Raw genomic sequence first — 12,460 nt, forward strand, 5'->3', positions numbered from 1 at the left:
TTCCTCGCAGAAATCAATAGTAAAGGCGATTTTAAGAAACTTTATAATTGGGTTTATTAGGCAAATCTGCCATTATCTGCATTCAAAAAGACTTTCCCCAGGTCCCCCCTCCCTCCCTCCTCTCTCTCATTCACTGCTCATTATCAGGAAATCTCGACTCTTTCACATCAGTTGAGCCCTGTCTGTTCTATGGAGAGGGGAGGAGGGAAATTAGTCGCCAGCAGAGAACAAATAATTACACAGTGGGAGCTGTGTGAAAGCCTGTATTTAGAGGTCAGTGCTGACTCAGAGGAGATAGTAGCTGGAGATGTAGCTGTAAATTAACTCTTTGTTGTCCTGTTTTGGTGCCTTATCTCCCTCCACCCCTCCCCTCTCCATAGAAAACCATGAAGGCAGAGGGGAGAGCTTTAAACTGCTTTTTCATGATAAAAATAAATGTTTCATCTAATAAACCCAATTACAAAGTTTCTTAAAATCGTCTGTACTATTGATTTCTGCAAAAAAATAAAATAACAATTTAAACGACTAATTGTAAGCGTGTAATATTCTACATGTAAATAGTCACATCTGTAACTAAGACAACAATAGACTCTAAAAATGATAAATTATAATGGAAAAAGCTTCTTACTCGGCTTTTTGGACTCGACCACGATAAGACCACAGCATGGAGGACACGGCATCTTTGCTTTTGTTCTGTTAGAAGATAAAAGAGCACAATGATCAGGATGTCGCTATATCTGAGCTTCATCAGTTCACTATCTGATATACACAGAGGAACGTCTGAGCGTTGTGCTCAATGACTCATTGTTTGTGCAGCACAACAAGATATTAACAAAAACTCAAAAACTTTTCCTTCACATCCTATTGTTCTCAAAGTATTGGTTGGCCAAGACTCTTTGCACATGTAGGGGGACATTTATATATGCTGCGCCACTGGCGTATGCCAGGGAGAAGAGGCAGATTCGCCCCTTCTCCTAGTCTGCCTCTTCCAATGGGGGACGGGCCTTCTCCCGCGCCTGATTTACTATGGTTTATGCCTGCACACAAGCACTTGGTTTCACATCAGAGATGTACTGCTGTCCACACTACTGCTGATACGTGGAAAAAAGTTAAAGGGGTGATTTTCCTTTCAAATCAAATGGTTTCAGAAAGTTCAGAACAGGCAACGTTTTCTATGGGGATTTGCTACTGCTCTGGACAGTTCCTGACATGGACAGAGGTGGCAGCAGAGAGCACTGTGTCAGACTGGAGAGAATACACCACTTCCTGCCAGACATACAGCAGTTGATAAGTACTGGAAGACTGGAGATTTTTAAATAAAAGTAAATTACAAATCAATATAACTATAAGAGACAGGTTGATTGGAAAGAAAAAGATTTTTGCCGGAGTACCCCTTTAAAACATTCTATATACCGCACAATACACGTCATGAATAAATGCACAAGCAAACAAAAATATTCTTCCCTCCTAAAGGCCAACACAAAACTTCCACATGATCTTTTGAACTTTTCCTGTTACAATAAAAAGGGAGATGCCTGGTGACTCATGATCACTCTCATAGTATGCACAGTAACAGTCCTCGGTGCCAGCAGTACTGTACAACCATCCTTTGGCCCTCCATATGTGTTTTTTCAGTCTATTGAATTAGGATTAGAGTGTTCATTGTTTATTCTGTATCTATTGCCAACCCCTATGACACACAGCCCATTCCCACAATATGTTAGAGGAGTTTTGCCCTTTTTGGTCCATCATGCTTTGCTTTTACTCTTAAAACTGTCTGCTCTGTCTCTGAGTTCCTTTCTAATGTATGTCCTGTAACTTCCTGTTCCTGCTGTACTCACTAGTTGGGAATGGAACCAAATTCATCTTCCTCCCACTATGTGAGAATCTCCTGTGGGTGTGGGTATAGTCAAGAAGGTGTAGTGGGAGAAAAATAGCATTGACATCGTTACTGTGTGAGATCTGAACTTCGAGACGACTTATGCATTTGTGGTGTCCTACCACGGGTGTTACAGTTAGATACACCCTTTGCAAAAGTCTGTACTTATTGTACTATCGTGGTGGTGAAAGCAGTACTAAGTTTCGCCACTAGATGTTGCTGTATTATGTATGTGTATTTGGAAGCTGCACAGCTGAAGGATGTAAAGGGTTATTGTTTCTTCATGTGTCACCTGAATCTGTAGACCAATAGGAATCTTGTTTCCTTCTCTCCTATCACCTCTCTCCTTATTTCTTACGTCTCCTCTTCCTACATCTATATACCTTCTGAGATGGATGGGGGCGAATGTAATTCCCAATCAATGGATCAGAATGCAGGTTGTTCGGGCGGCTATCTGAGGCTCCTGGGGGGCCCACAGCCACCTGAACCCCCCACACCTGATCTCTCCACAGCTGCACATTCTCTTATTCTAAAATCTGATATTATAGGCCTAAAGCCTGAGGCCGCACTACTGAGAGATTGTGATATCAAAACAGTGTTGTCATGGAGACAAAATTCCCAAATACATTGATGCCCCCTGATATACATACACAACTTGCAGGGAAGTAAGAGGGTAATATGGCCGCTTTAAATTGTGGGACATTACTGCTCCTGTTCTGTTACCCTGTACTTTGAGGGAGATTAATTAAATCTTATGCAGAGCATGAGCGGCGCTGTTGCCCATAGCAACCAATCAGATTCCAGCTTTCATGTTTCGGTGGTCTTTTTGAAAATGAAAGCTAGAATCTGATTGGTTGCTATGGGCAACCTACATGGTATGTCTGAGTCTGAACAGCAGGGGGGGCAGTCAGGGTCGTAACTAGGATTCATGGGGACCCATAGCAAAACTGTATGGGCCCCATGAATCCTAGTGTCTAGGGCGTTATATACAGTATGTGAGGCCAACATCTGTGAAACCCTGACCCCCCCTCAGAGCAGCTCTCACCACTTTCCCCCAGGATGGCACTCAGAGGTGCTCTCTTAGGACACTCTGAGTGCTGTCTCGGGGGGGAAGGGTGGTCCCCTTTGTTGCGGGAAGGTTGTTTGTAAGTGTAAGTCACTCTGAGATGCTGCTGGGGGGTAGGGGGGAACTACCAGCGTTGCAGCTAGTACTATGGAGGCAGGCCACACCCTGCCAGGGGGTATCTGGGCCCCCTGACGCACAGGCCCCATAGCAGTTGCTTGGTCTGCCTCTGTGGTAGCATTGCCACTGACCCCAGTCTCTCGTTAGAACTCCATTCATTCTCTGGCGCAATAAGCAGAACACTGTACTCGGCTGTTTCCACGTCCCTCTTAGAATGGTGTGGTGGCACGTCTGTACAAACTGCTGTGTAACAGGAGACTAGGGTGTCTGCTCTGGAGGTTGCAGTGGGGCCCCAGAGGTCAGACACCCTGTGATCAGCTAGTTATCCCCTATCTCGTGTATAAGGAGTAACTTTCACAGATGGGAACGTAAATTGGTAATATGGCAGAAACGGTGGCTCACAATGACGGTGACCGAGGAACGCTTCTTTCAGGACATCAAACTTCCTGATGACAAAACGTGTCGATTGCATCAATAGCGTATTAACAATGTGAGCCTTCAGGCTAACACTTTGTCCCGGCTACACCCATCATCTTCTCACAGAAGAATTGTCGGAGAAACTACAGATACTCCCATTAAATAAAATATAATACTGCACTTTAAAGGGTCTACCCAGGATTGGGCTATTTTCACCATATGCCCATACATTGGCAAGGTTGCTGGAATGTGCTAGTGTCCTCCCATAGACTTTAATGGACTCATGTAATGAACCTGTGACTACATTTGCTCGATTTTTTGAACGTATGAAAATGTCCATGTTATTTAGCGCTGCAAAACAAATGTATATGTTCAGAAAATGGCCAATGGGAGAGATTTATCAAAGAGTGTTAAATATACACTGGTGTGAACTGCCCACAGCAACCAACCACAGCTCAGCTTAGAAGACAGGTAAAATGAAAGAGGAGCTGTGATTGGTTGCTGTGGGCAGTTTACACCAGTGGATATATTATACTCTTTGATAACTTTGGGCCAATAGGTGTAGTTGACTACATGGGTCGTTTAACCCCTTAAAGGGGTGGGAGGGCTTTTTTCACTCTGGGAAATTGGTGGTTGAAAGCAACTACTTACCTCCCCGGTTCCAGCACTGGGTCCTGCAACGCGCTGCTCTGGTACCCGGCCGCTCCCTGGTCTATGAGGCGGTTTGAGATGTGATGTTTGAAGCCCGCTCAGCCATTCCCATCTCAAACCGTCTCATAGACCAGGGAGCGGCCCAGGACCAGGGACTGAAGCAGCGTAATGCGGGACTCATCACTGTAACTGGCGAGGTAAGTGGACGTGGTTACTCTCATCTCATTTTTTTAAGACAAAACTAAATGTTGCCAGCAACATTGGCGCTTGCGCAGTTTACAGTGCAAAATTAGGAATGTGATAGTATAATAGATTGGGTGATACCGCACGCGTCAATAGCAAATATGTTTATTTTTATTTATTTTTTGTATTTATAAAATGGGAAAGGGGCGATTAAAACTTTTTTTTTTATTTATGGAAAAACTTTTTTTTTTTACACTAATTTGTATTCCCCCTAGGGCAGTGGTTCTCCGCCTTTTCAAGCCAAGTACCCCCATGTGATAAGATGCTCCAGCCGAGTACCCCCAAGAGGCGATCAGTTAAAAACGTTGCCTTAACAGGGTCAAGACCACACTGCTACCATGGGCTCTTTATAACGTCTCTGTCAGTAATTGGTTCTTGATTCCCAGGTCAGATCCCCCCAACCTCCCCCCCCCCACCCAAAAAAAACACAAAACAAAACAAAAAACAATGTGACTGATTTGTAGGACTCAATAATAATTCCAGTAGTAATGTCTAATAATAATGCCCCCCATAGTCAGTTTTAATGCCCCCTGTAACCATTATTAATGCCCTCTTCCCAACAGCCTCTGTGGCCAGTAATAATGCCCACCCTGTAGCTATATGCAATGCTTCCTGTAGCCACATATGCCCCTTTAGACAGAAAGGCCTGTAGCCATGTATGCCCACTGCAAACATACCCAGGTATGCTGCCTGTAGATAGATATGCCCCTTTTAGTTAGGTATGCCCCCGCAGTCACATATGCTTTTTACAGCCAATTATGTCTCATGGAGCTGGATATGCCCCTAGCCAGGTATACCCCCTGCAGCTACATGCCTCTTTCTGATTGATATGCCCCTTGCAGCAGGATATGTCCCCTGCAGCCAAATGTTCACCTAGCCAGGTATGCCCCCTGACACAGGATATGCCCCAAGCCAGGTATGCCCCCTGACACAGGATATGCCCCAAGCCAGGTATGCCCCCTGACACAGGATATGCCCCAAGCCAGGTATGCTCCCTGACACAGGATATGCCCCAAGCCAGGTATGCCCCCTCACACCGGATATGCCCCAAACCAGGTATGCCCCCTCACACCGGATATGCCCCTAGCCAGGTATGCCCCCTGACACAGGATAAGCCCCAAACCAGGTATGCCCTCCAACACTGGATATGCCCCTAACCAGGTATGCCCCCTGACACCGGATATGCCCCAGGTTAGGTATGCCCCCTTGTAGCCAGAATTTTTAACTCACACCATTTTCTTACATATGCAAAGCCGAGAATCATCACAGAAGAAAAATAAGTGTGCACTACCAATATAATCACTAATACCGCCATACACTGACTATATAGTCACCAGATACCAGGTGCACACAGATGCTGCAGAGTATTGCACCCTGCAGACTATACAAAAGAATACAGCAGTGATATCAGATACCAGGTGTACACAGATGCTGCAGATTATTACACCGGAATACAGCAGTGATCAGATGTAGTCACAGGTAGAATGCAGAACCATTACAGAGGATCTGTCCCCACTCCTGTCAGTTCTTACATTATAGTGCTGTTCCCCTGTTAACCCTCGGGAAATCTAGGAATACATTGATCACTGGGTGTTAGGGTCTAATTATAAAAGGTACATATCTCTATTAGGGTCCATTTACACAGAAAGATTATCTGACAGATTATCTGCCAAAGATTTAAAGCCAAAGCCAGGAATGGATGTAAAAAGAGGAGAAATCTCAGGCTTTCCTTTATGACCTGTTCTCCGTTCATAGTCTGTTTCTGCCTTTGGCTTCAAATTTTTGGGAGATAATCTTTCTGTGTAAATGGACCCTAATAGAGACAGCGATCAGTCATAGAGGAGGAGGCGCTCATCAGCTAATCGGTGTCTTTACACGTTTAAAAATCATCTGCTGCTGATCACAACTGATCACAGCAGGGGCTGCAGGAACAATTCTGCAGATGACTAAATACATTCATATCCCAGACCCCTGACTAAATAGAATACACAGACCCTGAAATAAATTCATAACCTGGACCCCCAAATAAATGGCACCCTAATCATACCCCTACTCACAGCCGGTGAGAGTGCTGACCCCCCCGCCCTCACAACATTGGCGGCCCACTGTGGAGGAAGTCTTCAGCCTGGCTAATTGAACAGCGCAGGGCCGCAGCAGTGCTGAATTATTTTTAACACCCCTTCCCGTGTACCCCCTCAACCTGCGCCGCATACCCCCATGGTACCTGTACTGCAGATTGAGAAACCCTGCCCTTGGGGACTTCTATAAGCAATGCTCTGCATTGTACTGCATTGATCTATGTAATCTGGGCTCGATTGCTAGGGGCTGCTGAGCCGGGACCTGCATCAGAACATCACTGAGGCACGGTAAGTATAACTGATCGGCTTCCTGCAAAGACTTTTAGTGGTGACTAGTAGAGATGAGCGAATTTACATCCTTATACACCAGCTGCCTTTGATCTCTGTGCCGCTCCACCCCAGGTGTCGAGAAAAGCTGGATCCAGACCTGGGAAACTGGGAGAAGTTTCCCAGAACTGGATCCAGCTTTTCCCGGCACCCGAGGAAGAGCGTCAGGGAGCGGAATAGAGTTGAAAAGCAGCAGGCTGATAAGCCAATTGCCGAGCAAAAAAACTGGTTCGCTTTGTTTTTACAGGTGATTCGCTCGTCTCTAATCTCCGACCATTAACAGGTTAAAAGGGTTTTTATAAACTGTTGCTGAGAACCACACCCCTCCGGCTGGGTGTGCTGAGGGACAACTATGTAATTTGGGTTCGTTTTAGGAAATACAGGTAAGTAAACTGGAGGTGTGGAAAGTTTGAGCAATCTCTGCACCATTCACACGTATTAGAAGCAAAAACAATTACTGCATCGATCACCACCAGAACAGAAGAGGTTAACTGCACTTCAGATTAGGCAACTATTCACATATGACATCTCCAGCCAAAGACGAAAACTACTGTACACTACATATACTGTACCTCTGTGTCTATATTATGTATACTATAATGTACCTCTGTAAATGTACTATAATGTATACAGTATCACACATTCAGTTTACATATTATACTATATGCACCACATGTACTATACTTGTGTATACATATACTATAGTATTGCACTTACATTAGCTCAGTCCTCAGTGCGTCTTCTCCTCCTGTGCTGTGTGATGAGCTCTGGATTTGTTTCTGTTACTTCCCGTAAGGTTATGTATAGGAGGAGGCTGCTGTGTCATAGAGGGAAGTGCTAGGGGGGAGGCTCCTAGAAGCTGCCAGGGAGGAGGCCAGAAGCTCTGCAGTCTGTGTGCACAGGGAGCTGCCGTATACTATCCTATCATGTGAGATACAGTGCTGCTAAATCTCTGTATCTAATTCCTTAGAATGGCTTAGATTTACTATTGCAAATTCACCAAAATCGTATTTACTACGCTTTAACAGTTTGGTTAACACTTTTCTGCCAGATATGAAAAGGTACGTATCCTCGGCAAAAAGAGACAGTATTTTTAGGTGTGTCAAAAATTTCTTAGAGCCAACTAAGATCTAATCTTAAACTAGACAGTCTCCAGATTTATTAATAAGCCTGGCGCATTTCATGTCTGTCTGTTTAAAGGGGTTATCCAGCGCTACAAAAACATGGCCACTTTCTTCCAGAGACAACACCGCTGGTCTCCAGTTTGGGTGCAGGTTTTGCAACTCCGTTCCATTAAAGTGAATGGAACTTAATTGCAAGCCACACCTGACCTGGAGACAAGAGTGGTGCAGTCTCTTTAAGAAAGTGGGCATGTTTTTGTAGCGCTGGATAACCCCTTTAAGCTTGTAGTGTCTAAGGGCTGTATTACATTGCCTAAGTAGCACAATAAGTGAGAGCCGATCTGCTAAATCAGTATTCCCTTACAGAGCCTATTAAACGGCTTGATGATTGTGCGGCAAAGGCTGAGTGTGTGTGTGTGTGTATATATATATATATATATATATATATATATATATATATATATTAGGGATGGTCCGAACCTGCCGAGGTTCGGGTTCGTACGAACCTGAACTCTCAACAATGAATTTTGCTGTCTTCCACCTCCGTGGAGAGGGTGGATACAGCCGGAGGACCGCCTGGAAAACTGGGATACAGCCTATGGCTATGGCTGTATTCCAGTTTTCCAGGCGGTCCTCCGGCTTTATCCACTCGCTGCACGGAGGTGGAAGACAGCGGGAATCATTGCCGAGAATTCAGGTTCGTACAAACCCAAACCTTGGCAGGTGCGGACCATCCCTAATATATATGTATATAAATAAAATTTGTTGCAGTCCTTGCTCATATAGAAAGAGAGTATATACTTACCTGTCCATGCACCCAAGGATTCTGATGTCCTCTGCCCTCTCACTGTTGAAGCTTCTGAAGCCGTCTGTGCAGTGGGAGGATGCTCACCCAAATTGGAGACGGCTTTAGCGGTGTGTGCGGTGAGCGGGGAAAAGGCAGCAGGACACCAGGGAGCCTGAACAGGTAAGTATAATATTTATAATTTTTTTTCTCACTGTCATCAGCAGTCGGCCGCACATAACTATTACACATAGGGATGCGGGGCCAGTGGCTGATGATTTTTGAACTTGCTAAAAAGCAATGATCAGCCGATGATCGGCTCTTTGGCTGATCATTGTCTTTATTACACAGATTGATATTGGCCTGATTTGGCAGATTATTGCTCCGTGAAATGGTGTGTTTACACAGGCAGATTTATCTGACAGATTTTGGAAGCCAAAACCAGGAATGGATTTGAAAAAAGGAGAAATCTCAGTCTTTCCTTTATGACCCGTTCCCTGTTTATGGTCTGTTCCTGGCTTTGGCTTCAAAAATCTGTCAGATAAATCTGCCTGTGTAAACGCACCATTAGGGTCCATTTACACAGAAAGATTATCTGACAGTTTATCTGCCAAAGATTTGAAGCCAAAAATAGGAATGGATTTGAGAAGAGGAGAAATCTCAGGCTTTCCTTTATGACCTGATCTCTGTTTATAGTTGGTTTCTGGCTTTGGCTTCAAATCTTTGGCAGATAATCTTTCTGTGTAAATAGACCCTAATAGGACCCCAAGCATTAGTAAATCTGGGCCTCTGTATCTAGTCCTATCATACGGGTGTATCTAACTAAATCATCTGTGATACTTTGTCACTGAATCTTAGGCTAGTACAGTATGTCTGGTACTGTCCGCTGAGCCCATGAATCTTATCCTGTGACATGTGATTTTATTTGTGAATTACTTTGTGTATGTATCGAAGCCTTTCATGCATGATACCTTCTGCTAAGCTGGTTGCTATTATGCATAATGTGATACTGCTAAACTGGTGAATCTAATCTATTTGTGCTGCGGCTCTCAAGCAGAGAAGACATTTCTTCAAGGATAGTTAAAATAGTCTTTACTAGAGATGAGCGAACCGGGTTCGGGTTCCAGTCCATCCAAACCATTGGTATTTGATTAGCTGGGGCTGCTGAACTTGGATAAAGCTCTAAGGTTGTCTGGAAAACATGGATACAGCCAATGACTATATCCATGATTTCCACATAGCCTTAGGGCTTTATCCAACTTCAGCAACCACTGCTAATCAAATACCGAAAGTTCGAGTTCGGATGGACTCGAGCATGCTCCAGGTTCGCTCATCTCTAGTCTTTACTCTACGCCCCTGTCTGAAAGATGAGTGACAAAGAAGAAAGAGGGTTCAGGAAAGGGACATCTTCTGAAAGCTCTATCCCTTAGAAAAAGCACAGTTACTTTCTTGCAAAAACAGCGCCACCCCTGTTTTCGCTTCGGCTGTCCAGGCATGATGGGAATTGTAGTGTAGCAACAGCTGGAGGGCCGTAGGTTTGACATCCCTGCTTTAGACTAGTCACCTTTCAACAGTTAAAGGAGAAGTCCGGTGAAATTTTTTATTAAAGTATTGTATTGTCCCCCAAAAGTTATACAAATCCCCAAAATACACTTATTATGGGAAATGCTTATAAAGGGCTTTTTTCCCTGCACTTATAACTGCATCAAGGCTTCACTTCCTGGATAACATGGTGATGTCACTTCCTGGATAACATGGGGATGTCACTTCCTGGATAACATGGTGATGTCACTTCCTGGATAACATGGTGATGTCACTTCCTGGATAACATGGTGATGTCACGACCCGACTCCCAGAGCTGTGCGGGCTGTGGCTGCTGGAGAGGATGATGGCAGGGGGACACTGAGGGACACAGGGCACTGGAGGGACACTGAGCATCCCTCTGCCATCATCCTCTCCAGCAGCCACAGCCCGCACAGCTCTGGGAGTCAGGTCGTGACATCACCATGTTATCCAGGAAGTGACATCCCCATGTTATCCAGGAAGTGACATCCCCATGTTATCCAGGAAGTGACATCACCATGTTATCCAGGAAGTGAAGCCTTGATGCAGTAGTAAGTGCAGGGGAAAAAAGCACTTTATAAGCATTTCCCGTAATAAGTGTATATTGGTGATTTGTATAACTTTTGGGGGGCAATACAATAGATTAATAAAAATTTTCGCCGGACTTCTCCTTTAATGGAATTCTGAATTTTGAATGCCTGCTGATCTAGACAACACTGACATCTCCTCCACCTTCATTGAACATCTGGAGAGGTTGAACAGGGTGCTGATCTATTTCGGACCACTCAGCCTAAAGTGACTGTACCACCAGGCCCAGGCTGAAGCACTGGAGGCAGCCGACCCACCCTTAGTGGGAAGAAACTCCAGCCCCTGCATGATGTGACTCCACTAGAATCAATGGAACCCTATCATAGAGGGACTAGGGTTTCCTCCCACTAAGGGTGGGTCGGCCCGCCTCCAGTGCTTCAGCCTGGGCCTGGTGGTACAGTCACTTTAAAGTTGAAGCTCATTAAATGTCACTTGTTTTGGGAAAGCATTAAGTACTGAGAACATGTAGCGTTAAAGGAAGGTATCCAGAATGTAGGACAAGGTTTGTGCAGTTCTACAATGACCAGTACCCAGCAATGTTACAAAACTCCAAGCCTTCGTAGACCTAAATTTATCAAAGACTTTGCTAGGGTAGCCACATCGAAGTCCCCCCTTCAGAGTGGGATACTCCTAGAAGAGCACCGTTGTCTGGTGCGCTAAGGCTGATCAAACTTTTTGGGCATTTTTTAACTACTGGATCATGCTGATCTCCTCCTGGGGTCTGAATTTAGGCTTTGCACTGCTGACAATCCTCTAGTGTACCTAAACAGTGGCAAGCTGGAAGCACTAGAGCAGCATGGGAGGGCTCTTCTAAGTTCAAATACAAGGTGCTGTAGTAGTAGTCAGGACACAGTAATGGGAATGCCAATGCATTTTCCAATGACCCGGTAGACACAGAGGAAGGGCCCATGGATGTCAGGTATTCACTTATGGATCTAGTCAGCATTTTATCCTCACAGAAATTCCAGAAATCAATGGAAACTGCGATTTTCCACAGATGTGCCATATTAAGCTACGTAATCCATGTGGATAACTACCAGCGGATTCTGGGCACGCTCCCGCTTGAAGTTCCGCCCATCCAATAGGCTCCATTCTATGCTCAGGCAGATTCCGCCATCCGCCCAAAGAATTGACATGTCAATTCCTTGCTTACATCCTATTGCATTCGCTGGACTGTTACCATTTTTTGCACTTAAAGGGAACCAATCACTTCAAAAATGCATATAAAGCTTAAGAAATGTGCTGTTAGACCACACAGCACACTTCCCACACATCTTCATAGCCTCCTTGCCCCCCCCCTGTATGATACAAAGTCATATGCAAATTACCTGAGGTAGTCATTGGGGCAGTGTGCGGATAGCAGGTAGTTACGGTCTGCTGGGCGTCTCTTATCGTCCTGGGCGTTCTTCTGCTTTAATCACGGGCCTATGGGCGTGATTCAAATAGGCCAGTAGCTGTGACATCACTCGGGAGCGCGCCATGCCCGACGTTGTGACGCCGCCGCGCATGCGCAGTACAGTCGCTTCCACTCCAGCGGTATTGCGCCTGTGCAGAATAGCCTCGAACTCAGTGTGAGCCGGAGTTCAAGGCTATTCTGCACAGGCGCAGTACCGCCGGAATGGAAGT

General features: G+C 45.1%; 1 protein-coding gene across 1 annotated transcript in view; it reads right to left on the reverse strand.

Moving 5' to 3' along the window:
* Positions 1-2,612, reverse strand: part of LOC138786355 (von Willebrand factor A domain-containing protein 5A-like) — a 48,774-nt gene extending 46,162 nt beyond the window's left edge. Inside the window, exons 1-2 of the mRNA XM_069963327.1 lie at positions 2,530-2,612; positions 629-693 (exon numbers count right to left, since the gene is read on the reverse strand). Coding sequence (XP_069819428.1) covers positions 629-693; positions 2,530-2,582 — 118 coding nt within the window. The 5' untranslated portion in view covers positions 2,583-2,612. The remainder of the gene's footprint in view (positions 1-628; positions 694-2,529) is intronic.
* Between the last annotated feature and the right edge of the window lie 9,848 nt (positions 2,613-12,460).

The sequence above is a fragment of the Dendropsophus ebraccatus genome, chromosome 3, assembly GCF_027789765.1.
Source record: "Dendropsophus ebraccatus isolate aDenEbr1 chromosome 3, aDenEbr1.pat, whole genome shotgun sequence".
Lineage (NCBI taxonomy): Eukaryota > Metazoa > Chordata > Amphibia > Anura > Hylidae > Dendropsophus > Dendropsophus ebraccatus.